This window comes from Rhinopithecus roxellana, chromosome 8, assembly GCF_007565055.1.
Source record: "Rhinopithecus roxellana isolate Shanxi Qingling chromosome 8, ASM756505v1, whole genome shotgun sequence".
NCBI lineage: Eukaryota > Metazoa > Chordata > Mammalia > Primates > Cercopithecidae > Rhinopithecus > Rhinopithecus roxellana.
In genome coordinates, this window is record NC_044556.1 from 18,754,975 (window position 1) to 18,779,066 (window position 24,092).

Consider the following 24,092-nt stretch of genomic DNA (forward strand, 5'->3'; position numbering starts at 1 on the left):
CCCCGGTCCTCCCCCTGGCAGCTGCCCCGCCCCTTCGCCCCTCACCATGGACACCCCACCGGCTGCCCAGCCTCAGTTTCCCTCTCTGTCAAAGGCTGGGACACAACACCTCGGGATGTTTCTGCTCTTAGGCCAAAGGGTACACCCTGGAGGTTCTGGCATGCCCGCTCTTTCCCCTGCCCCACAACTTCGTTCTAAGGAAATTCGTTCTCCTGGACTGTGCCCTTCTAAACCCCTGCATTCCCCACCCAAAGATCAAGTGGGCATTGCCTGTGCGCGCTGATGGAGCGACTTCCAGCTCTTGGGCGCAAAATGCCTTTCAGTGGGCTTAGATTTGAGTTTTCACACAGTGGCCACCACAAATGTAAACGTGTTTCCAGGCAGGTGTGTGGTTTTTTTTTTTTTTTTTTTTTTGAGAGGAGGTCTCACTCTGTCACCCAGACTGGAGTGCAGTGGCCCGCCTTGAACTCCCAGCCTCAAGCGATCCTCCCACCTCAGCTTCCCAAGTAGCTGGGACTACAGGTATGCACCACCATGTGCAGCTAATTATTTTTTTGTGAAGACAGGCGTCTGGCTTTGTTGCCTAGGCTGGTTTCAAACTCCTGTGCTCAAGAGATCCTCCCACCTCAGCCTCCCAAAGAGCTGCGATTATAGGCGTGAGCCACCGCGAGGGGTCTTTAAGTGTACTCCGGGGCTGTACCTTTGCAGGCTAGTCGTGGTTGAGGGTTCTTCATGTGAGGGAGAGGGTAGAAGGAAGGGATTCTAGGGGGTGGGGGCTGAAGTTAGAATATCGGGATGGAGCCAGTTTGGTGAAGAGTTTGGGAAGGGTGTTCCTGGCAGGGAGGAAAATGGCTTAGGCTTGGAAATGAGCAGCGGAAAGGAGGTCGGTTCTGCTGGGGTGTGATGAGAAGTGAGACAGCTGTGAGAGGCTGTGGGAGGTTTTGAACAGCTGGGAGGGGGCCGCAGTGTTGTTGGGGAGAATGAGGAGACCATCTGTCTTTGTCACCCCTCCAACCACCCTCTGGCCCATGTGGAGTACTTGTGGATGCTGCAGACAGCAAGGTGAACCATGCCCACCTGACACCTGCCCCACGGGAGCCCAGTCTGCCGCTGGCACAAATTCTAACCCCTGCCCCTACCTCAGGCTCCTTCTGCACGCAGCCCCTTAGCGTGATGCCAACTGGGTCACAGGTCTTTCTCAACTGGGCCACCACAGGAGAGTCTTCTGGCCACAAGTCTGACTCAGCCACCTTCCCCAGGTGCCCACTGCCCATGAGTGAAGTTCAGGTTCCCCTGGACTTTCCCTAACTTTAGCAGAGTCAACACCCCCCAGGCCTGCTTTCTGTCTGCAAAATGAGCCTTCTTGTAAGCGTGTCCCAGCATCCCCTCCTCCAGGCAGCCCTGCCTGCCACCCCCACCCCATCTTCTCCACACAGGGCCAGGGTGTCTGTGCCTGGCTCAGCCTAGGGGCCTGGCCTTGTCCCATGTACAGGATGCACCTGCACACACACATAGCATTTGGAGGCCTCATCCCCTGCCAAGGGGTAAAGTCCATGTCCTGAGCCTGGTGAGCCTCCATGTCGCTGAGAACTGAGAAGTAACTTGGACGGCTGAATGCCTGGGACCAAGCCCCAGGATTCCCCGTATCCTGAACCACTGGCTGCAGAGAGCTACCCTGCTGTGCTCAGGGTCCTGGCCCACTGCCTTCTGGGCAGCCCCCATGTATGGGCACCCAGGCCAAGCCCACCAATGTTACTCCTTGCTCTGCCTCAGCCACAGCGTCAGGAGGGGAAAAAGGGTGGCATGTCACCCCAGCCTTGGCTCTGCCACTGCCTCTGGCACCTCCCTGGTCTCAGACCCCACTGAGACACTCTGCAGGCCGCCCCACCACGGCTCCCTGGTTCCTCTCAGTAGCAGCCTCAGACCTCGTCCCCAGCAGCCTGGCTGACTGGAGCAGATCTTGTCCACCTGGTCCCCACACAAACACAGCAAAAACCCAGTGTTTGCTGAATGGCTGTGTGAACACAGGCTGGCCCAGGAGCCCGACTCCACACCAAGCATGTGAATAGGGAGCCCCTGGTGCCTGCAGGGGCTGGGCAGCACCCACTGGGTATGTGTGGGGGGTGGGGGGGAGGCAGATGGAAATGCAGATTCTCAGGGCCCTGCCCAACCAGCTGACTCAGCAGCTGCAGCTTAACAAGATCCCAGGGTGACTCAGGCACCAATGTGGGGCTCTGGCCCTGGGGCAGATGTGGGGGTCTTGGCACACACTGTGGCCCAAGGGGCTACCCTCCTGCCTCCAAAACTCTGGCTCTGAGGCCCTTCCTTTCAGGAGCTGTCCGACATGTTGGCGTGGCTCATCCATCCACACGGCTATCCTCTAATGACACAAGCCCCAGGGACTTGTGTGCCTACAACACTGGTGGGACCAGAAGGGCCACTGCCATCACCTGTGTGCTGGGCCCTGCCAGCACCATCTGCCAGGAGAGCACACATATGGGCCCAGAAGCCACCTGACCCTGCAGGTATGAGGGAAGGTGGGGCCCTGCCTGGAGACCCCTCCCCAACCTCCCCCTGCAGCACAGTGCTAGGCTGGGAGGTTCCTGACATTCCTTTAGCCCAGGAGTGGCCAGGTCTCCAGCTTTATTATTATTATTATTATTATTATTATTACTCCAGCTTTATTATTATTATTATTATTATTATTATTATTATTGAGACAAGAGTCTCGCTCTCTCGCCCAGGCCGGAGTACAGTGGTGCAATCTCGGCTCACTGCAACTGCCTCCCAGGTTCAAGCAATTCTCCTGCCTCAGCCTCCCGAGTAGCTGAGACTACAGGTGTGCACCACCATGCCCAGCTAATTTTGTATTTTTAGTAGAGACAGGGTTTCACCATGTTGACCAAGTGGGTCTCGAACTCCTGACCTCTGGTGATCTGCCCGCCTTGGCCTCCCAAAGTGCTGGGATTACAGGCGTGATACCGCACCTGGCCTTCCAGCTTTATTATGCTGAGAACAGCTTTCTTCCTTCCTCCCCTCCAGTGCAAACCAAGCTAAGCAGGGATGGAGACTCCACAGGACAAGAAGGAGAGCCCCGAGGCAGCATCTTGTACTCTGTGCCCAGCCTGGTCCTGCTGCTAACAGGAGGGGCTTCCTGCAACAGGACCAGGCATCTGTGGTGGATGAGCACTGGGACTTTATTACACGGCACGGCACTCGTGACAACGGGAGGGGTGGGCAGAAATGCAGGCCGGAACATTCCACAGTCCAGGGACGGTTGGTCATTCAGAAAGTATGTATTTCCAGAACACTCAGTAGTAAGGCCGTCTAGGGTTGTTCTGCGGAAGGCAAAACAGGAGGAGGGGATTAGCGCTAAAGACAGCAGTTCCTCCTGTCCGGAACCTTCAGGGGGCAGCTGAGCTCGCACCCTTGAGGTGACAGGGCAGGCCTGGGGGACGGGTGGGGGCTTGAATGCAGGGGTTGGTAGGGGGCTTGCTAGTGAGACCCAGACTGGCTGGACTGGGGAAGGAAGGGAACCTTCTGTTCCTACCACCACCCTCTCCTGTCAACTGAGCAAAGGCAGCCCAGCCAGGCATGCGCACCAGGGGGTTGGGCCGGAAGCGGTAGGCCAGCATCATCCTCTTGCGGAAGGCCTCGTACTCGTCGTCCTCCTTGGAGAGCTCGGCCGGGCGGTCAATGCCGAAGCCGGCACCATCCACTGTGGTGGTGCCCCTACAGGGAGGAGATGATGTGAGCAGGGGGCTGGGCCAGTGTCAGTTAGAAGGGGCCTAGGGCGGGAACTCTGGGCAGGGGGGCCGAGCACAGCTGGGCTCTTGGCAGCCTCCTGGGGCGCAGGGCTGGGCTGGGACGCATCTGCACAGAGAGAAGCCTGAACCTGAATGGTGAAGGAAGGGGAGACCCCGGGGGGGTCCAGGCCCCAGGGTCCCACACAGGAAGGAGGTGCCCACAGTGAAGGCTGTCGTAGCTCTTGGGATATCAGGATGGTTACTCAAGGACAGCCTCGAAGGGGGCACTCGGGGCCAGACTCACACCTGAGGAGAGCTGCCCATCACTGGGACTGGTTTCGCACTCGGGGAATTCAAATGAGGCCCTTCACAAGGCAGACAGGGCCTCACCCATCTGTACCCACACCCACCCCACCTGGCCTGGAGATACTCATGAGGGGACAGAAGGAGGCCCTGGGACTGGGGAGGACCCGGCCCACACAGCCTCCTGCACTGCAGGTTTGTGCCTGACAAGGGGTGTGCAGTGGGGTGCTATGATCATTTTGCCACAAGGGAAAAGCGATGACATAAAGGGGTAGGAATGGGGAGGTGGTGGGGGAGCCACGGACCCCGAGTTCATGGCCATGCCCTTCAACAGGGCCACACTCACTTGTTCACCGGGTTCTTGATGCCCTGGCCCTCCGAACCCAGCCCCTCGCCCTCTTTCCAGCCCATCTTCATCAGCATCTGGTAGCCAATGTTCTCCACAGTCAGCTTGAACTCCTTGTACTCCGAGTAGTCAGGCTCGCGGCCCTCCTACAAGGTGAAGAGGCAGCTGTCACCTAACAGGGCTGGGGCTGTGATGGCCCCCAAATCCAACCTTCTGCCTTTGGTTTCAATCAGTGCTGGGACCAGTGGCCCATCTGCCTCCCTCTCACCAGATCAGACTCGTTGATAACAGACCAAGCTCCTCCTGCTTCTCAGGGTCCCCTGGGCCTTAGTGCCACACTGTGCACCAAGCTCCCTGGTGGCCAAGTCAAAAGGGCAAGAGCAAGAGTTACACAGGCCTTATCCACCTGAGATAGAGCAATGGTTCATTGGCAAAGAGAAGCCCTGTGTTCATGTCCTGAGAGCAATTTGTTGTACAAGATCCTAACAAAAGATGGACAGCGAGGTTACCACCTTGCTGATGAGGCTATCAGGCCCTGAACAGTTTCATAAAAAACCTCAAAAAGATAATGGGGGACGTGCCGTGTCAGCCCTCTCCCCTCAGGAGTCCAACAGCAGCAGAGGCAGAATGTTAAGCTCTGGTTCTGGAGAGGCCAGTCCGTGGGGACTTCTGCCGGAGAAACACTTTGCCTGTAAACTGCACTTAATTGGCTCCACTGGAAGCAGAATTTACCCCACAGCCCCAGCAAATGTTTCTGAGGCGGCAGCTGAGCTGCTGTTTGCTAATTCCCTACACAGACGGCGCCTGTCATTAACAGATGCCTCCCGCAGCGAGAGAGCCTGGCTCCCGCTGTGATCCAGGGTAGCTAGGCTACTCTGGGTGCCTGCAGGGTGAGGCGGCTATAGGAGGGACTGGCACATAGCAGAGGCTGGAGCTGGGGGCCCCTCCTGGCTCACCTTCAGGGCCTTGAAGGTCTCCATAAACTTCTCCAACTCATCTGGAGGCAGGAAGTCTCCGATGAAGTGCTTGCCCCGGCCCATCTTTGTCAGTTGCTCAGCCCATTCTGCTCAGAGAAGCAAAAAGGTGAGAAGAGGGAGAAGCAGGAAGGAGGGGAGTGGGCCTGGTGGCTCCCAGGCAAAGGTATGAGACTCAGTGGGAGCCGGGGAAGGAGGTGGCTGGGCCATGACCCCAGCCCGAGCCTCGGCCAGGCAGCCCAGCATTCAGTGAACCCTGTGCGGCTCTCCACCCTAACGATGACAGGACCGCTCCTTTCACCACAGAGAAAACTAGGACCCAGAAAGACTGAGCCTCTCACTCCAGGTCTCACAGCCACAGGGGGCAGGCTGGGGGCTGAACCAGGACGGCAGCTCAAGACCACGTGGGACACCTCCAGGTAACCTTCCAGGGCAGGTGAGGGGGGCCACACCCAGCCCAGCCCGCCCCGCTGCGTCACACACCCCTGGTCTTGTCCATCTCCATGCGCCGCAGTTGGTGCTCCCAGGTGCCCAGCTCGCTGTCTACCTCCTCATCGCTGTCGTAGCCGTGCTGGTGCTGCTGCACTGCCTTTTCCCACAGCAGCTGCATGTCCTGCATGGCCCGCTTGTGCTGCATGATCATGTCGTACATCTGCTGCATCTGCAGGGCACACTCACCAGTGAGCCAGGGCACTGCGCAGTGGCCTGCCAGAGCCCCGCCCCTACTCCCCACCTCCAGTGCAGAGTGTGCCCCCACCGGAACCTGGCTCATATGGACCCCCCGGGCAGGGCTAGAGCAAGGATTCAGGCAAGTACTGAGTACCACCCTGGGTTCTCTAAATCCCGGTGTGGAGCACGGAGGACCTCTTGGCCACTGAATGAGGGTGACCCAGGGCCCTGACCCCAGGAAGAGTCAAGGGTGATGTGACGGGGCTGTGGGCCTGGAGGAGGGGTCAGAGTGAGCTGACCCCAGGGACTGACAGGCAGGTGCCTGCAGCTCCTCAGGAGAGCCAACACCGACACTGCCCAACTCCAACCGGGCGGCCTCAAGTCCCTCAGGGTGCCCTGTGCTGACCAGGACAGTCTTGCGCTAGACACAAGAGGACTGTGGACAGAGAACATCAATAGAGACTATCCCATAGGGACCAGCCCTGGAGCACAGCGAGAAGCAGCCACAAAGCTGAGGCCAGGGATCACAGACAACCGGGGCTGCCCCAAGGGTCAATGGTCTCCCAGGCAGCCTGAGAGGCCATTCAAATGCAGTGGGGGTGGCATGCCACCTACTGGGGCAGGGGGACGTGCCTGCCTGGCAGCCTCCCCACTGGCCATGGGTTCCACCTGAATGCAGGAGCTTGGCGAGCACATGAACCCCTGTGATCACTGCACCCGAGGGTAGAGGATGACACTCTTTGGGGACTGACCATGCCGGTCCCCTTGTCCCCACAGTCTTACCTCCTGCTGCTCCTTCAGCTGCTTCTTCTGGGCGTCCGACAGCTCTGTGACGCCCACTAGACCCACAGGCTTCCCCTTCTCATAGCCAAGCCCCTTGAGGTCCTGAACTGGAAACCAAAGACACAGGGCAGTCAGTGCCTGACAGGTGCACCCTGATCTCGCTCTCACACTGGAGTGTGCTGTGAGTCTCATGCCTTCAGGACACTCCAGGCACACAGGGACCTCACATCACGACTGTCAGTGCCACACGGTACGTGAGAGCCTTGGGGCCATGCTGTGTGCTGCCATGTGCACCCCCGCATCTTATGTCCTTGTGACCTCTCCAGCCAGGCTCTACGCATCACCGCATTACAGATGTGGACACCAGGAATCAGAGGTTCGGGGACTCACACAGCTAATGAGTGACAGGGCAGGAATTTGCAGAGCTGGAGACAAGAGAGCTGAGACGGAGTGTGGGCAGCATGCATGGACACACTCACAAGCTGGCTCTCAGAAGGCACGTTGCTAACAGACCCCAGGTGTAAGCGCGCACAGATTCAGAGTCTGGCGTAAGACTCAGCTGTGCGATTCCCTTCGCTCCTGCAGGGGAGGCAGCCAACCATCCTCAGAGCAGCTGACATTTAATTTGGCATTAGCTGTGGAACCTGGCAGGCACCAGTAACACTGACACATAGAAAGATGCTGCAACGGCCCCATCCAGGCGACAGAAACCACCATCCCTCGGGCGGTACGGTGCTTCCGGGGGGAGAAGGTGAGCAGAGGGGTGCAGCGGGTCCTCTGGGAAGGGAAAAGACTTGGGTCCTTCCAGCTCATCAACACTCGGGCTTTGTCACTAAGAATAGCCCACATTTGCACTCTTAGTCCTTCCTCGGTTTACGAGGCACTGAGGGATATGGGGGAGCCCAGTGGGGGAGATGCAGGAGCTGAAGTCTGAGCATCTGGTTGAGTGCCTTAGAGCAGGCCCAAAGTCCCTTTCCCCCAGGCCCACTCTACCACATGAGTGGGTGGGTGAGGTCTACCATGCTCCCTGAGGAGATCAGTGGGACTTGAACCTGGGCCTCAGATTTTGGGGCCTGTTCTGTCTAGCTAGGCCACAGGGCAGCTTCTTCACCCGCCGGGTGTCTCAGAGCTGGGGTGTGTGCATGTTGAAGAAGCACCTGAATCTAAGCACTAGGGTTTGGCACTTGAGTGACAAACCAATTCTAGGTACCCTCTACCCTGGCTAGAGTTGCTGGCTATAGCCCTGGTAAGCATAAGAATCTTCATTCAGTAGCTTTTCTCCTTGACCTAGAATCTCTGAGGCCCTTGGGGCCAGGGAGGCACTGAGCAAGCAACCATCCCTGAGTTGGACAAGCAGGTCCAAGAGGCTTGCCACCTGACCTGGGAAGGCTGCCTTCCCTCTTGGGGTCCTGTCCTCATCTTGCAAACACAGGTGATGGTGCCACACAACAGGGCACGTCAGACTCCTCCATGCACCTGTGTGTCGAGCGCTGGTGCAGCTGGAGTGAGGGGGTGATGTTTCTGCTCACAGTGCAGGCTGCATAGCTGCACAGTGGGGCGCCACACGACATGAGATAGTGGCTGTCAGTCACTGTCATCTGCAGAATGCAATGACAAGAGACCACCCCCCAATCCCTGTAGGTTTGGTAAGAAAATGAGACCAGGCCATACGCTGGCCCTCCCTGAAATTATGAAATTGCTGCTAAGAAGGGAGAGGTGAAAAGGTGATTGTGCAAAACTGTGGTAATTATTGTGCTTATCATTATGCATCTCTTGAACTTTTCTTTTTCCCCTCGAGATGGAGTCTTGCTCTGTTGCCCAGGCTAGAGTGCAGTGGCGTGATCTTGGCTCACTGTAACCTCCGCCTCCCAGGAACAAGCAATTCTCCTGCCTCAGCCTCCTGAGTAGCTGGGACTACAGGCATGCGGCACCACACCCGGCTAATTTTTGTATTTTTAGTAGAGATGGAGTTTCACAATATTAGTCAGGCTGGTCTCGAACTCCTGACCTCAGGTGATCCGCCCGCCTTGGCCTCCCAAAGTCCTGGGATTACCGGCGTGAGCCACCATATCTGGCCTCCTGAACTTTCTATGACAAGAAAGAATCCAAGTACTGGCTGGGAGTGGTGACTCATGCCTGTAATCCCAGCACTTTTGGAGACTGAAGTGGGAGGATGGCTTGAACCCAGGAGTTCGAGACCAGCCTAGGCAACATAGCAAGACCATCTCTATTTATGTATTAAAAAAAAAAAAAAAAAAAAAGGCTCACTTCAGACCCAAAAACACAAATTCAGTCAGGAATCACTTCATGGAGGGGACCATTCTGGAAATGCATCATTAGGCACTGTTGCCAACGTGTGAGCATCATAGATTGTACCTCCACAAACCTAGATGCTACCGCCTACTGCACACCTACACTAGATATTACAGTTGACCTTGAATTATATGGGTTTGAACTACACAGGTCCACTTAATATGCTGATATTTTTCAATGAATATATATATATATATATATTTTTTTTTTTTTTGAGACGGAGTCTGGCTCTGTCGCCCAGGCTGGAGTGCAGTGGCCGGATCTCAGCTCACTGCAAGCTCCGCCTCGCGGGTTTACGCCATTCTCCTGCCTCCGCCTCCCAAGTAGCTGGGACTACAGGTGCCCGCCTCGTCGCCCGGCTAGTTTTTTGTATTCTCTAGTAGAGACGGGGTTTCACCGTATTAGCCAGGGTGGTCTCGATCTCCTGACCTTGTGATCCGCCCGTCTCGGCCTCCCAAAGTGCTGGGATTACAGGCTTGAGCCACCGCGCCCGGCCTTCAATGAATATATTGAAGAAATTTTTGGAGATTTGCAACAATTCGAAAAAAATCAGATGAACCACGTAGCCTAGAAATACTGAAAAAAAATCAAGAAAAAGTTAGGTGTATCATGAACGTATAAGATATATGTAGACGCTAGTCTGTTTTATCACTTAGTACCATAAAACATATACACATTGCAGAAACTTAAACTTTGTCAAAACTTATGACACAGACTGTACATAGTGTATTTTGCAGTCCAGAGAAATGTAAACAAACGTAAAGATAGCAGTTTAAATCTTTTTTTTTTTTTTTTTTTTTTCTGAGACAGAGTCTTGCTCTGTCGCCCAGGCTGGAGTGTAGTGGCACCATCTTGGCTCACTGCAACCTCCACCTCCCAGGTTCAAGCAATTCTCCTGCCTCAGCCTACCAAGTAGCTGGGACTATAGGCGCCTGCCACCACGCCCAGCTAGTTTTTTTTTTTTTTTTTTTTTTTTTTTTGAGATGGGAGTCTTGCTCGGTCATCCAGGCTGGAGTGCAGTGGTGCAATCTCGGCTCACTGCAACCTCCACCTCCTGGGTTCAAGAGATTCTCCTGCCTCAGCCAGTCGAGTAGCTGGGACTATAGGCGCACACCACCACACCCAGCTGATTTTTGTATTTTTAGTACAGATGGGGTTTCACCATATTGGCCAGGCTGGTCTCGAACTCCAACCTTATGATCTGCCCGCCTCAGCCTCCCAAAGTGCTGGGATTACAGGCGTAAGCCACCGCACCCAGCAGATTAAATCTTAACTGCATAACATTAGCTGTAGTGCACACTGTACTACTGTAATCATTTTGTAACCTCCTGTTGCTATTGTAATGAGCTCAAGTGTTGAGAATAGCTGCTTAAAACACCACGTGATGCTAATCATCTCTGCGTGAGCTGTTTGTCCCTTTAGTAAATTGCATATTGCAGTAGAGACATCTCTCAGGGTTCTCAAGCATTTTTTGGGTTTAGTGCAATATAGTAAACCTTGAATAATATCATGGGTCCCATAAAAAGTGCCACTCGTCAAACACCTGTAGTCCCAGCTACTCAGGAGGCTGATGGAGAATTGCTTGAACCCAGGAGGAGGTTGCAGTGAGCCTAGAGTGTGCCATTGCACTCCAGCCTGGGTGACAGAGCAAGACTCCATCTCAAAAAAAGTGCCACTAGTGATGGCGGAAGTGCTCCCAAGAAGCAGAGAAAACTCAAAACATTACCAGAAACAGTTGAATTGTTTGATATGTGTCATAGATTGAGGTCTGCAACTGCAGTTGCCCACCATTTCAAGATAAATGAATCCAGCATAAGGACCATTGTAAAAAACAAAACAAAACAAAACAAAAAACAGAAAAGGAAATTGGTGAAGCTGTTGTAGCTATGTCAACCTTGTACTTTCTGTAAAGTAACTTTTTATTTCATTTTGAAAATGCAGTTTTTAGGCCGGGCGCGGTGGCTCAAGCCTGTAATCCCAGCACTTTGGGAGGCCGAGACGGGCGGATCACGAGGTCAGGAGATTGAGACCATCCTGGCCAACACGGTGAAAACCCATCTCTACTAAAAACTACAAAAAACTAGCCGGGCGAGGTGGCGGGCACCTGTAGTCCCAGCTACCCGGGAGGCTGAGGCAGGAGAATGGCGTGAACCCGGGAGGCGGAGCTTGCAGTGAGCCGAGATCCGGCCACAGCACTCCAGCCCGGGTGACAGAGCGAGACTCCGTCTCAAAAAAAAAAAAAAAAGAAAATGCAGTTTTTATGTGTATAGGACTGATATCAGAAAGACACACCTACAGAATGACACACCTACAGGGTGTGTCATACGATTTAAGAAAAAAGTAAAGTCACTATGACAATTCAGAACAAAAGGAAGGCAAAGGATTGAAAGTTGGAGAATGTAATGGCAGTAATGGATGGTTTGGTAAGTTTAGAAAGAGGTTTGGCTTTAAAAAGATGTCAAGATAACAGGAGCAACAGCTTCTGCCCACCTAGAGGTGGCAGATGAGTTCCCAGATGCCATTAAGAAAATCATTGAGAAGGAAAGATATGTACATGCTCAAACAGGTTTTTCTTTGAGATGGAGTCTCACCCACCCAGGCTGGAGTGCAGTGGAGTGATCCTGGCTCGCTGCAACCTCTGCCTCCTGGGTTCAAGCGATTCTCCTGCCTCAGCCCCCGAGTATCTGGGATTATAGGAGCCTGCCACTACACACAGCTAATTTTTTGTATTTTTAGTAGAGATGAGGTTTCACCATGTTGGCCAGGCTGGTTTCAAACTCCTCACCTCAAGTTATCCACCTACATTGGCCTCCCAAAGTGCTAGGATCACAGGCATGAGCCACTGTGCCCAGCCTCAAACACGTTCTTTAATGCAGACATAAGTGCCCTATTTGGGGTGGGGGAGCCAAAAAAGACATTTATTAGTAAGGAAGAGGAGCAAACATCGGAATTTGTTGTCCAGGTTGGAGTGCAATGGCGTGAACATGGCTCACTGCAGCTTCAATCTTCCAGGCTCAAGCAAACCTCTCGCCTCAGCCTTCCGAATAGTTGCGACTACAAGTGCACACCACCACATACCTAGCTAATTTTTGTGTTTTTCTGTAGAGACGGGGTTTTCTCATGTTGCCCAGGCTGATCTCAATTCCTGCCTCAAGCGATCTGCCCGCGTCGGCCTCCCAAAGTGCTGGGATTACAGGCATGAACCACCATGCCTGGCCAAGCACCAGAACTTAAGGCAGGACAATACTACTGTTTTGTGCAATTGCAGTTGGGTTTATGATCAGGGCTGCCTTTACCTATGAAGCTGCTAACCCCTGAGCCTTGAAGGGAAAAGATAAACACCAGCTGCCAGTCTTCTGGTTATACAAGAAAGCCAGGGCAGGACAGCCATGGTGGCTCACACCTATAATCCAACACTTTGAGAGGCCAAGGCAGGAGGTAAAAAGGCCTGGACAACAAAAATTATTTTTCTAGATTGGTTTGCCCCTGAAATCAGGAAGTACCTTGCTAGTGACTGCTTGTTAAAGTTCTTTTGATATTGGACAATGCCCCTGGCCACCCAGAACTTCATGAGTTTAACACTGAAGGCATCAAAGTGATCTATTGCCTCCAAACAAGGTCTCTACTTCAGCCTCTAGATTGGGGGGTCGTAAAAACCCTCAAGGCTCATTACACACGTACTCTATGAAAAAGAATTATTAAAGCTACAGAAGAGAACTTCAGCAGAGCGAACATTACTAAAGTCTGGAAGGGTTACACCACTGAAGAGGCCATCAAGCCTGAAACAATAAATTCCTGCTGGAGAAAACTGTCTTCAGATGTGCATGACTTCATGGGATTTATAACAGAGCCCATGAAGGAAATCACGAAAGAGATTGTAGAGACAGCAAAAAAGGGTAGAGGGTGAGGGATTTCAAGAGATAGATCTTGGAGAAATTTAAGAACTAACAATCTGGAAGTGGGTGGCTCATGTCTGTGGTCCCAAATGCTTGGGAGGCTGAGGCGGGAAGATCACTCGAACCCAGGAGTTTGAGTCCAGCCTGGGCAACATAGCAAGACTGTCTCTATAAAAAAATAAAAATAAAAATCTTAAAAAGTAGGTCTGGCTGGACACAGTGGGTCACGCCTATAATCTCAGCACTTTGGAAGCCCAAGGCAGGTGGATCACCTGAGGTCAGGAGTTCGAGAGCAGCCTGGCTAACATGGCGAAACCGCATGTCCACTAAAAATACAAAACTAGCTGGCTGTGGTGGCACATGCCTGGGCGACAGTGCAAGACTCCATCTCCAAAAAAAAAAAAAAAAGCCAAAAAAAAAAAAAACAACAAAAATAGGCCGGGCGAAGTGGCTCACACCTGTAATCCCAGCACTTTGGAAGGCTGAGGCAGGTGGATCATTTGAGGTCAGGAGTAAGAGACCAGCCTGGGCAACATGGTGAAATCCTGTTTCTACTAAATACAAAAATTAGCCCAGCATGATGGCACACACTTGTAATCCAAGCTGCTTGGGAGACTGAGATGGGAGCGTGGAGGCTGCAGTAAGCCGAGATTGTGCCACTTCACTCCAGCCAGGGTGACAGAGTGATACCGGTCTCAAAACACAGGCGAGGCGAGGCGGCTCACACCTGTAATCCTAGCACGTTGGGAAGCTGAGGTGGGCGGATCACTTGAAGTCAGGAGATCGAGATCAGCCTGGGCAACATGGTGAAACCCCATCTCTACAAAAAGCACAACAACTTAGCCAGGCATGGTGGTGCATGCCTGTAATCCCAGCTACTCAGGAGGCTGAGGCATGAGAATCATTTGAAACAGATGGGCAGAGGCTGCAGTAAGCTGAGATCGCGCCACTGCACTCCAGCCTGGGCAACAGAGTAAGACTCCAAATCAAAAAATAATTAATTAAAAATAGAAAAGCTGGGCCAGGCGCGGTGGCTCAAGCCTGTAATCCCAGCACTTTGGGAGGCCGAGACAGGCGGATCACGAGGTCAGGAGATCGAGACCATCCTGGCTAACACGGTGAAACCCCGTCTCTACTAAAAACTACAAAAAACTAGCCGGGCGAGGTAGCGGCGCCTGTAGTCCCAGCTACCCGGGAGGCTGAGGCAGGAGAATGGCGTGAACCTGGGAGGCGGAGCTTGCAGTGAGCTGAGATCCGGCCACTGCACTCCAGCGCGGGTGACAGAGCGAGACTCCGTCTCAAAAAAAAAAAAAAAAAAAGCTAACATATACCACACTGAAGAAATTAACAGAAGACAGCTGATGGAAAGGAGTGCTTCTGAACGAGTGCCAGATGAGGAAGAAGCCAGAGAAGCAGCAGCAGTACCAGAAAAGAAAATGACAATCTGGTAGGAGGATTATCATTATTCGAGACTGTTTTTGACTTCTTTTATGACACAGACCCAAGACATGGGCACTGAAACTAAGTGTAAATGGTAGAAAAGGAACAATACTGTATATAAACATTTTTAGGGAAATGAAAAAGAAAGTCAGGCAGAAATCGTGAGATATTCCCATAAAGTTACACAGACTGCCTGTCTCTCCTTCCACCTCTTCCACCTGAGGCAGCAAGACCAACCCCTACTCTTCCTCCTCCTTAGCTGTTCAATATGACGTTGACGAAGATGACTTTTGTGGTGATCCATGTCCACTTCATAAATAGTCAATATATTTTCTCTTCCTTTTCTTCTTTTAAAAGAGTCAGGGTCTCGGGAAGCGAAGGTTACAGTGAGCCGAGATCATGCCATTGCACTATAGCCTGGGCAATAGAGTGAAACTCTGTCTCAAAAATAAATAAATAAATAAATAAACAAATAAAGAGGCAGGGTCTGTCTGGATGCTCTGTTTGGACCCTCTGTCATCCAGGCTGGAGTGCAATGGCACTATCATAACTCAATGCAGATTTAAATTCCTGGACTCAAGTGTTCCTCCTGCCTCAGCCTCCTGAGTATCTAGAGCTATAGGTGCACACCACCCAGCCTGGCTAATTTTTCCTATGATTTTCTTAGTAATATTTTCTTTCTTCTAGCTTACTTTAAGAATACAGTACATAATACATATAACATATAAAAAGCATGTTAATCAACTGTTTATGTTACCAACAAGGCTTCTGGTCAACAGTAGGTTGGCCGGGCGCGGTGGCTCAAGCCTGTAATCCCAGCACTTTGGGAGGCCGAGACGGGCGGATCACAAGGTCAGGAGATCAAGACCATCCTGGCTAACACGGTGAAACCCCATCTCTACTAAAAAATACAAAAAAACTAGCCGGGCGAGGTGGCAGGCACCTGTAGTCCCAGCTACTCGGGAGGCTGAGGCAGGAGAATGCCGTAAACCCGGGAAGCGGAGCTTGCAGTGAGCTGAGATCCGACCACTGCACCCCAGCCTGGGTGACAGAGCGAGACTCCGTCTCAAAAAAAAAAAAAAAAAAAAAAACAGTAGGCTATTAGTAGTTAAGTTTTTGAGGAGTCAAAAGTTACATGCAGAGGCTGAAGGTGGGCAGACTACTTGAGTTCAGGAGTTTTGAAACAAACCTGGGCAATGTGGTGAAACCCTGTCTCTACAAAAAATTAAAGAATTAGCCAGGCATGCTGGTACGGGGCTATAGTCTCAGCTACTTGGGAGGCTAAGGTGAAAAGATAAGCTTGAGCTCAAGAGGTTGAGGCTGCAGTGAGCTGTGATTATACCACTGCACTCCAGCCTGGGAAACAGAGTGAGACCCTGCCTCAAAATAAACAAGTTTATATTCAGATTTTCTTTTTTTTTTTTTTTTTTGAGATGGAGTCTCGCTCTGTTACCCAGGCTGGAGTGCAATGGCGCAATCTTGGCTCACTGCAACCTCCACCTCCCGGGTTCAAGCCATTCTCCTGCCTCAGCCTCCTGAGTAGCTGGGATTACAGGCGTGTGCCACCAAGCCTGGCTATTTTGTTTTGGTCGTTTTTTTTTTTTTTTTTTTTTTTTTTTGAGACAGAGTCTCGCTCTGTCACCCAGGCTGGAGTGCAGTGGTGCGATCTCGGCTCATTGCAAGCTCCGCCTCCCGGGTTCGTACCATTCTCCTGCCTCAGCCTCCTGAGTAGCTGGGACTACAGGTGCCCACCACCAAGCCCGGCTAATTTCTTTTTGTATTTTTAGTAGTGACGGAGTTTCACCGTGTTAGCCAGGATGGTCTCCACCTCCTGACCTCATGGTCTGCCCGCCTCGGCCTCCCAAAGCGCTGGGATTACAGCCATGAGCCACTGTGCCCGGCCTAATTTTTGTATTTTTAGTAAAGACAGGGTTTCGCCATGTTGGTAAGGCTGGTACCGGACTCCTGACCTTTTGATCTGCCCACCTCGGCCTCCCAAAGTGCTGGGATTACAGGCATGAGCCACCCTACCCAGCCTATATTCAGATTTTCAACCGCACAGGGCTTGGGGTCCCAACCCCCATGTTGTTCAAGGGACAACTGTATAGCCTGTTGCTCCCAAACTACAAACCTGTAAAGTAACACAGTATTTATGTATCTAAATATAAAAAAGGTACAGTAAAAATACTGTACTATAATCTTATAACAATTTTAAAAATGACCACTGTCATAAATGCAGTCCAGCACTGACCAAAATGTTGTCATACAGGGCCGGGCGTGGTGGCTCACACCTGTAATCCCAGCACTTTGGGAGGCCGAGGCGGGGAGATTACTTGAGGTCAGGACTTTGAGACCAGCCTAGCTAGCATTGTGAAATCCCGTCTCCACTAAAAATACAAAAATTATCTGGGCATGGTGGCTCATGCCTATAATCCTAGCACTTTGGGAGGCTGAGGCAGGCGGATCATCTGAGGTCTGGAGTTCAAGAACAGCCTGGCCAACTTGGTGAAACCTCATTCTCCACTAAAACTACAAAAATTAGCTGGGCGTGGTGGTGGGCGCCTGTAGTCCCAGCTACTCGGGAGACTGAGGCAGGAGAATCGCTTGAACCCAGGAAGTGGAGGTTGCAATGAGCCGAAATAGTGCCACAGTACTCCACCCTGGGAGACAGAGGGAGACTCTGCCTCAAAAAAAAAAAAAAAAAAAAAAAGGAGGTTCCAGACAGCGGAACTCATGGAGGTTCCTGGAGGGTGGCATGCCCAGGGAGGGCATGGAAGCTCCGCGCCCCTTCCCCCATACCTCGCCCTATTCGACTCTTCATATGAAAAAATCCTTCAAGTCAAGAAGAATACAAGGAACTGAGAGGAGTTAGGAAAAATATAAGGGCCATGTACTCGACCCCCAACCTCTACTCTCGGTGGGTGTGGGTGATAGGAACTTTACATCTGGAGATCTAAGAGTAGCACGAACTTCTGCTCTGCTTCTCTTCTAGAATTTTAAGAAGGTGGTAGACTGGCAGATGTGACCTGCCATCACACAAGAAGAATGGAAGAGATGGTAGCACACTGAGATATGTTGGAGACCCCTAGGAAATTACCCTTCAGTTTCCTGTGACTCCTAAGTGATGGAGAAAGGCTAAAAGTTCTTGTGGGCGAGAAGAGAGGGAAGGAGCAGAAACTGGTGATAGTACATAAATCTATACAAGGAGAACTGGGTGTGCTTGCATTATTATTTTTAATGTTTAGATAATCAATGTACATTCTTGCTAAGTCGACCACGGTGGCTCATACCTGTAATCCCAGCACTTTGGGAGGCAGAAGCAAGAGGATCATTTGAGGCCAGGAGTGCAAGACCAGCCTGGCCAACATGGCGAAACCCCATCTCCACTAAAAATATAAAAATTAGCCGGGCATGGTGGTGGACACCTATAATCCCAGCTACTTGGAGGCTGAGCAGGAAAATCGCTTGAACCTGGTAGGCGGAGGTTGCAGTAAGCCAAGATTGTGCCACTGCACTCCAGCCTGGACAAAAGAGCAAGACTCTGTCTCAAAGGCAAAAAACAAAAACCAAAAAAACTATTTGCTATACATACTTTTGTTACTTTTATTTTTAAGGAAACTGTATTTCTGAAAGTAGCATTTGAAGAGAAGTTTATTATAGGTTACTGACAAAGTCAATCTATCAGTTAATATATATAACAATCATTTTTTTTTTTTTTTAAAGAAAGAAAAAGGCCAGGCCTGGTGGCTCATGCCTGTAATCCCAGCACTTTAGGAGGCCGAGGCGGGCAGATCACAAGGTCAGGAGCTCAAGACCAGCCTGACCAACATGGTGAAACCCTGTCTCTACTAAAAATAGAAAAATTAGCCGGGCGTGGGGGCGCCCACCTGTAATCCCAGCTACTCGGGAGGCTGGGGCAGGAGAATCGCTTGAACCCACGAAGTGGAGGTTGCAGTGAGCCAAGAAGATCTAAAACCAATAACCTAAGTGTACAGCTTAGTGAGCTAGAAAAAGATCAAACTAAATCCAAAGCTAACAGAAAGAAGAAAATAGTAAAGTTTAGAGTGAGGATAAGAAAATGAGGACTAAAAATACAATGGAAAAAAATCTATGAAACCAAAAGTTGGTTCTCTGAAAAGATCAACAAGGGCCGGGCTCGATGGCTCACGCCTGTAATCCCAGCACTTTGGGAGGCTGAGACTGGCGGATCACGAGGTCAGGAGATCGAGACCATTCTGGCTAACACAGTGATAACCCTGTCTCTACCAAAAATACAAAAAAATAGCCGGGTGCAGTGGCGGGCGCCTATAGTCCCAGCTACTCAGGAGGCTGAGGCAGGAGAATGGCGTGAACCCGGGAGGCAGAGCTTGCAGTAAGCCGAGATCGCACCACCACTGCACTCCAGCCTGGGCGACAAAGCAGGACTCCGTCTCAAAAAAAAAAAAGAAGATCAACAAAAGTGACAAATCTTTTAGTTAAACTACAAAAAAAATGAGAGAAGACTCAATTACTAAAACCAGAAATGAAGGAGAGGCTATAACTAATGACTAAAAATAAGACATAAGTTAAAAGGACCATAAGAAAATACAATAAACTGTGCCCTAACAAATTAGATAATTTAGATGAAGTGAACAAATTCCTAGAAACACAAACCATCAAACACAAGAAGAAATAGAAAATCTGAATAGACAAGTAAGGAGATCAAATCAGGATTTGAAAAAACCTTCCAACAAAAAAAGGCCAAGAATCAGACAGCTTCACTGGTAAAGCAAAAATTTAAAAGAAGAAATAAGCCAGGTGTAGTGGTTCATGCCTGTAATCCCAGCACTTTGGGAGGCTGAGGTGGGCGGATCACTTGAGGTCAAGCGTTCAAGACCAGCCTGGCCAGCATGGCAAAACCCCATCTCTACTACTAATACAAAAATTAGCCTGGTATGGTGGCAGGTGCCTGTAATCCCAGCTACTCAGGAGGCTGAGGCAGGAGAATTGCTTGAACCTGGGAGGTGGAGGTTGCAGGGAGCTGACATTGCACCACTGCACTCCAGCCAGGGTGACAGAGTAAGACTCCTGTTTCAAAAAAAAAAAAAAAAAAAAAAAAAACAAATAATACCAATTCTCCTCAAACTCTTCCAAAAAAAACAAAAGAGAGAACATTTCCAAACTTACTCTATGGGGCTAGGATTAGCCTGATACCCGAGGCAGACAAAGATACTACAAAGAAAGAAAAACAGACCGGGCGTGGTGGCTCACGCCTGTAATCCCAGCACTTTGGGAGGCCAACGTGGAGTCTGAGACCAGCCTGGTCAGCATGGTGAAACCCTGTCTCTACAAAAATTACAAAAATTAGCCGGGTGTGGTGGTGGGCGCCTGTAATCCCAGCTACTCAGGAGGCTGAGACAGGAGAATCGCTTGAACCCAGGAGGTAGAGGTTGCAGTGAGCTGAGATCTCGCTACTGCACTCCAGCCTGGGCAACAAAGAGGAAAACTCCATCTCAAAAAAGAAAGAAAAAATACAATTGAATATTCCTTTTTTTTTTTTTTTTGAGACGGAGTCTCGCTCTGTTGCCCAGGCTGGAGTGCAGTGGCGCAATCTCGGCTCACTGCAAGCTCCATCTCCCGGGTTCCCGCCATTCTCCTGCCTCAGCCTCCCGAGTAGCTGGGACTACAGGCGCCCGCCACCACGCCCGGCTAGTTTTTTGTATTTTTAGTAGAGACGGGGTTTCACCGTGTTAGCCAGGATGGTCTCGATCTCCTGACCTCGTGATCCGCCCGTCTCGGCCTCCCAAAGTGCTGGGATTACAGGCTTGAGCCACCGCGCCCGGCCGAATATTCCTATGAAAACAGATGCAGAAATCCTCAATAAAATACTAGGAAACCAAATTGAGCAGCATATGAAAGGATTATACACCATGACCAAGTGGGATTTATCCCCATAATGCAAGGATGGCTCAACATTTGAAAATCAATCCATGTAATACGCCAAATTAATAGAATGAAGGAAAGTAATCACATGATGATTTTATGTATTTATTTACTTTTTTTTGGAGATTCAGTCTCACTCTGTCACCCAGGCTGGAGTGCAGTTGCGCAATCTCGGCTCACTGCAACCTCTGCCTCCCAGGTTCAAGAGATTCTCCTGCCTCAGCCTCCTAAGTAACTGGGATTACAGGCGTGTGCCACCACACCCGACTAATTTTTTTTTTTTGGGAGAGATGGGGTTTCACCATGTTGGCCAGGCTGGTCTTGAACTCCTGGTCTCAAGTGATCTGCCCACCTCAGTCTCCCAAAGTGCTGGGATCACAGGTGTGAGCCACCGTGCCTGGCCTATTTTAATTGATGTAGAAAAAGCATCTGACAAAAACTAAAACATTTTCATGATAAAAACACTCGATAAACTAGGAACAGAAGTGAACTTCCAGCCAGGTCTGCTGGCTAACGCCATAATCCCAGCACTTTGGGAGGCCAAGGCAGGCAGATCACCTGAGGTCAGGAGTTCGAGATCAGCCTGGCCAATATGGTGAAACCCTGTCTGTACCAAAAACACAAAAATTGGCTAGTCGTGGTGGCGGGCACCTGTAGTCCCAGGTACTAGGGAGGCTGAGGCAGGAGAATTGCTTGAACCCAGGAGGCAGAGGTTGCAGTGAGCTGAGATCACATCACTCCAGCCTGGGCATCACAGAAAGACTCTGTTTCAAAAAAAAAAAAAAAAAAAAAAAAAAGACCAAAAAGAAGTGAAGTTCCTCAACACAATAAAGTCCATATATAAAAAACACACAGCTAACATCATACACCCACACATCATACATTTCACAGACTGGTAAAAGGCTGAAAGCTTTCCCCCTAAGATCAGGAACAAGACAAGGATGCACACTTCGACCATTTCCATTCAATACAGTACTAGAAGTCCTAGCCAGAGGAATTAGACAGAAAAAGAAATAAGAAGTATCCAAGTTGGAAAAACACCCGTAAGACTATTTCTGTTTGCAGATAACACAAACTTAAATATAGAAAACCCTAAAGAATCCAAACAGATCGCGTGCAGTAGCTCATGCCTGTAATCCCAGCACTTTGGGAGGCCAAGGTGGCAAGATTGAGGCGAGGAGTTTGAGACCAGCCTGGGCAACTTAGTGGAACCCTGTATCGACACAAAAAATGCAGAAATTAGCCAGACATGGAAGAGCACGTCTGTTGTCCCAGCTACTTGGGAGACTGGGGCAGGAGAATCAACTGAGCCCGGGAGGTCAAGGCTGCAGTAAGCTGTGATCATGCCACTGCACTCCAGCCTGTGTGTCAGAGACCCTGTCTCAAAAAAGAAAAAAAAAGAATAAAATTGGAAAAATTAACTCAAAATGGACCAAAGACCCTGGGTGCAGTGGCTCATGCCTATAATTCTAACACTTTGGGAGGACAAGGCAGGAGGACTGCTTGAACTCACGAGTTCAAGACCAGCCTGGGCAACATGGTGAAATTCCATCTCTACAAAAAGTACAAAAATTAGCCAGGTGTGCTGGCATGCATTTGTAGTCCCACCTACTTGGGAAGCTGAGGTGGGAAGATCACTTGAGCTTGGGGAGGTCGAGGCTGCAATAAGTAGCCATTAAACTCCAGCCTGGGTGACAGAGTGAGACCCTGTCTCAAAAAAAAAAGACAAAAAACCAATAGGCTAAAGACCTAAATTTACGAGCTAAAGGTACGAAACTCTCGGTAGGAAACACAGGGGCAAATTTTCATGCACGGATTTGGCAATGGTTCCTTAAAAATGATACCAAAAGCATAAACCACAGAAGAAAAAATAGATAAATTTGACTTCATTAAAATTCCATTTCTAGGGAGGGCTGGATTATAGCAGGTACTGGGAGACTACATAATCACTTGCCCCCTCCCTGGCACTGCTGCCCCCTGAAAGGTCTGCCTTCAGTTCAAAAAAAAAAAAAGATCTTTCTGGCCACATTAAAAAAAGAAAGAAAATTTTAAAATTGTATGCATCAAAAGACACTAATTACTAAAGTGAAAAGACAATCCATAAAATGAGAGAAAGTATTTGCAAATCATATAGCCAATGAGGGGGGTTAATATCCAGAATCTATAAAATAACTCGTACAACTCAACAACACAAACAACCCAACTTTAAAATGGGCAAAGGAGGTTGGTTGCAATGGCTCATGCCTAGAAACTCAGGACTCTGTGAGGCTGAGGCAGGAAGATGGCTTGAGCCCAGGAGTTCAAGACCAGCCTGGGTAACAGACTATGAGACCTTGTTTCTATAATAACTGGGCAAGGCCAGGCCTGGTGGCCCACTTCAGGTCAGGAGTTCAAGACCAGCCTGGTCAACATGGTGAAATCCTGCCTCTACTAAAAAAAAGATACAAAAATTAGCTGAGCATAATGGTGTGCGCCTGTAGTCCCAGCTACTCCAGAGGCTGAAGTAGGAGAATCACTTGAACCCGGAAGGTGGGCTGGGAGCAGTGGCTCACACCTGTAATCCCAGCACTTTCGGAGGCCGAGGCAGGCGGATCACAAGGTCAGGAGATCGAGACCATCCTGGCTAACATGGTGAAACCCTGTCTCTACTAAAAAATACAAAAGTTAGGCGGGCACCTGTAGTCCCAGCTACTCGGGAGGCTGAGGCAGGAGAATGGCGTGAACCCCAGAGGCGGAGCTTGCAGTGAGCCGAGATTGCACCACTGCACTCTAGCCTGGGCAACAGAGCAAGACTCCATGTCAAAAAAAAAAAAAAAAAAGGCAGAAGTGCAATAGGCCCAGCAATTCCACACCTAGGTATACTGATAAGAGAACTGAAAATGGATTCACAGCAGTATTATTCACAATAGCCAAGCGGTGTGAACAACCTAAGAGTTCATTCACAGATGAGTGGATAAACCAAATGTGGTATGTACACACAGTGGAAGATGTGGCCAAAGGAGGAAAGAAATTCTGATACAATCTACAATGTGGATGAACCTTGAAGACATCATGCTCAGTGAAGAAACCAGAGCCTTCCAACAGAGGGAGGGGGAGGGGGTCTGCCCACCTGACAGAGGTGAGGGAGAGGCGTCCACATCCCTCTGCACCAGCTCAGCAGGTGGGAGCTCTACCTTATCCTCTTCAGGCCCCCACCGGCTCTTCCGCTTCCTCTTCACGGTAGCTGCGGAGGGTGGCTTCCCAGGGGCAGCTGGAGCAGGGATGACGCTGGGCACAGGCGTGGACGAGGCGGGGCAGGTGGTGGCTGGGGGTAAGGACCCTGACAGGGCTTCAGGAGGGGACTTGCGCTTCAGGCCGGGGTCGGGTGCTGTGAGGCTGCCTGTGGAGCTGGCCTTGGCTTTCCGGAACTCCTCCAGCTTCTGTCGGTAGTACTTGTACCCTTGGCTGTTGGGCTCGTACAGAAAGCTGCAAAGGAGAGTTGGGGGGTGCACTGTCAGCTGGGCCCGAGGCCCTGTACCTGATTCTGGGCAGGAGCAGTTCTGGCCTTGAGTGCCCACGTTGGCCAGGGTCATGTCATGATCACGGTCTCCACCACAGCCTCCTGGCAGTGGCTTCTGGTTCTGGTGGCCTGATGTCCTTCCTTTGAACTGTGGGTCACTCCAATCCTGTATTTATCAGGCACCCACCACACTGTCATTGT

General features: G+C 50.7%; 1 protein-coding gene across 1 annotated transcript in view; it reads right to left on the reverse strand.

The window, feature by feature from the left end:
* Positions 1–3,174: 3,174 nt before the first annotated feature.
* Positions 3,175–24,092, reverse strand: part of SUGP1 (SURP and G-patch domain containing 1) — a 45,024-nt gene continuing 24,106 nt past the window's right edge. Inside the window, exons 8-14 of the mRNA XM_010386710.2 lie at positions 23,502–23,857; positions 6,822–6,928; positions 5,853–6,030; positions 5,352–5,458; positions 4,396–4,541; positions 3,603–3,732; positions 3,175–3,338 (exon numbers count right to left, since the gene is read on the reverse strand). Coding sequence (XP_010385012.1) covers positions 3,312–3,338; positions 3,603–3,732; positions 4,396–4,541; positions 5,352–5,458; positions 5,853–6,030; positions 6,822–6,928; positions 23,502–23,857 — 1,051 coding nt within the window. The 3' untranslated portion in view covers positions 3,175–3,311. The remainder of the gene's footprint in view (positions 3,339–3,602; positions 3,733–4,395; positions 4,542–5,351; positions 5,459–5,852; positions 6,031–6,821; positions 6,929–23,501; positions 23,858–24,092) is intronic.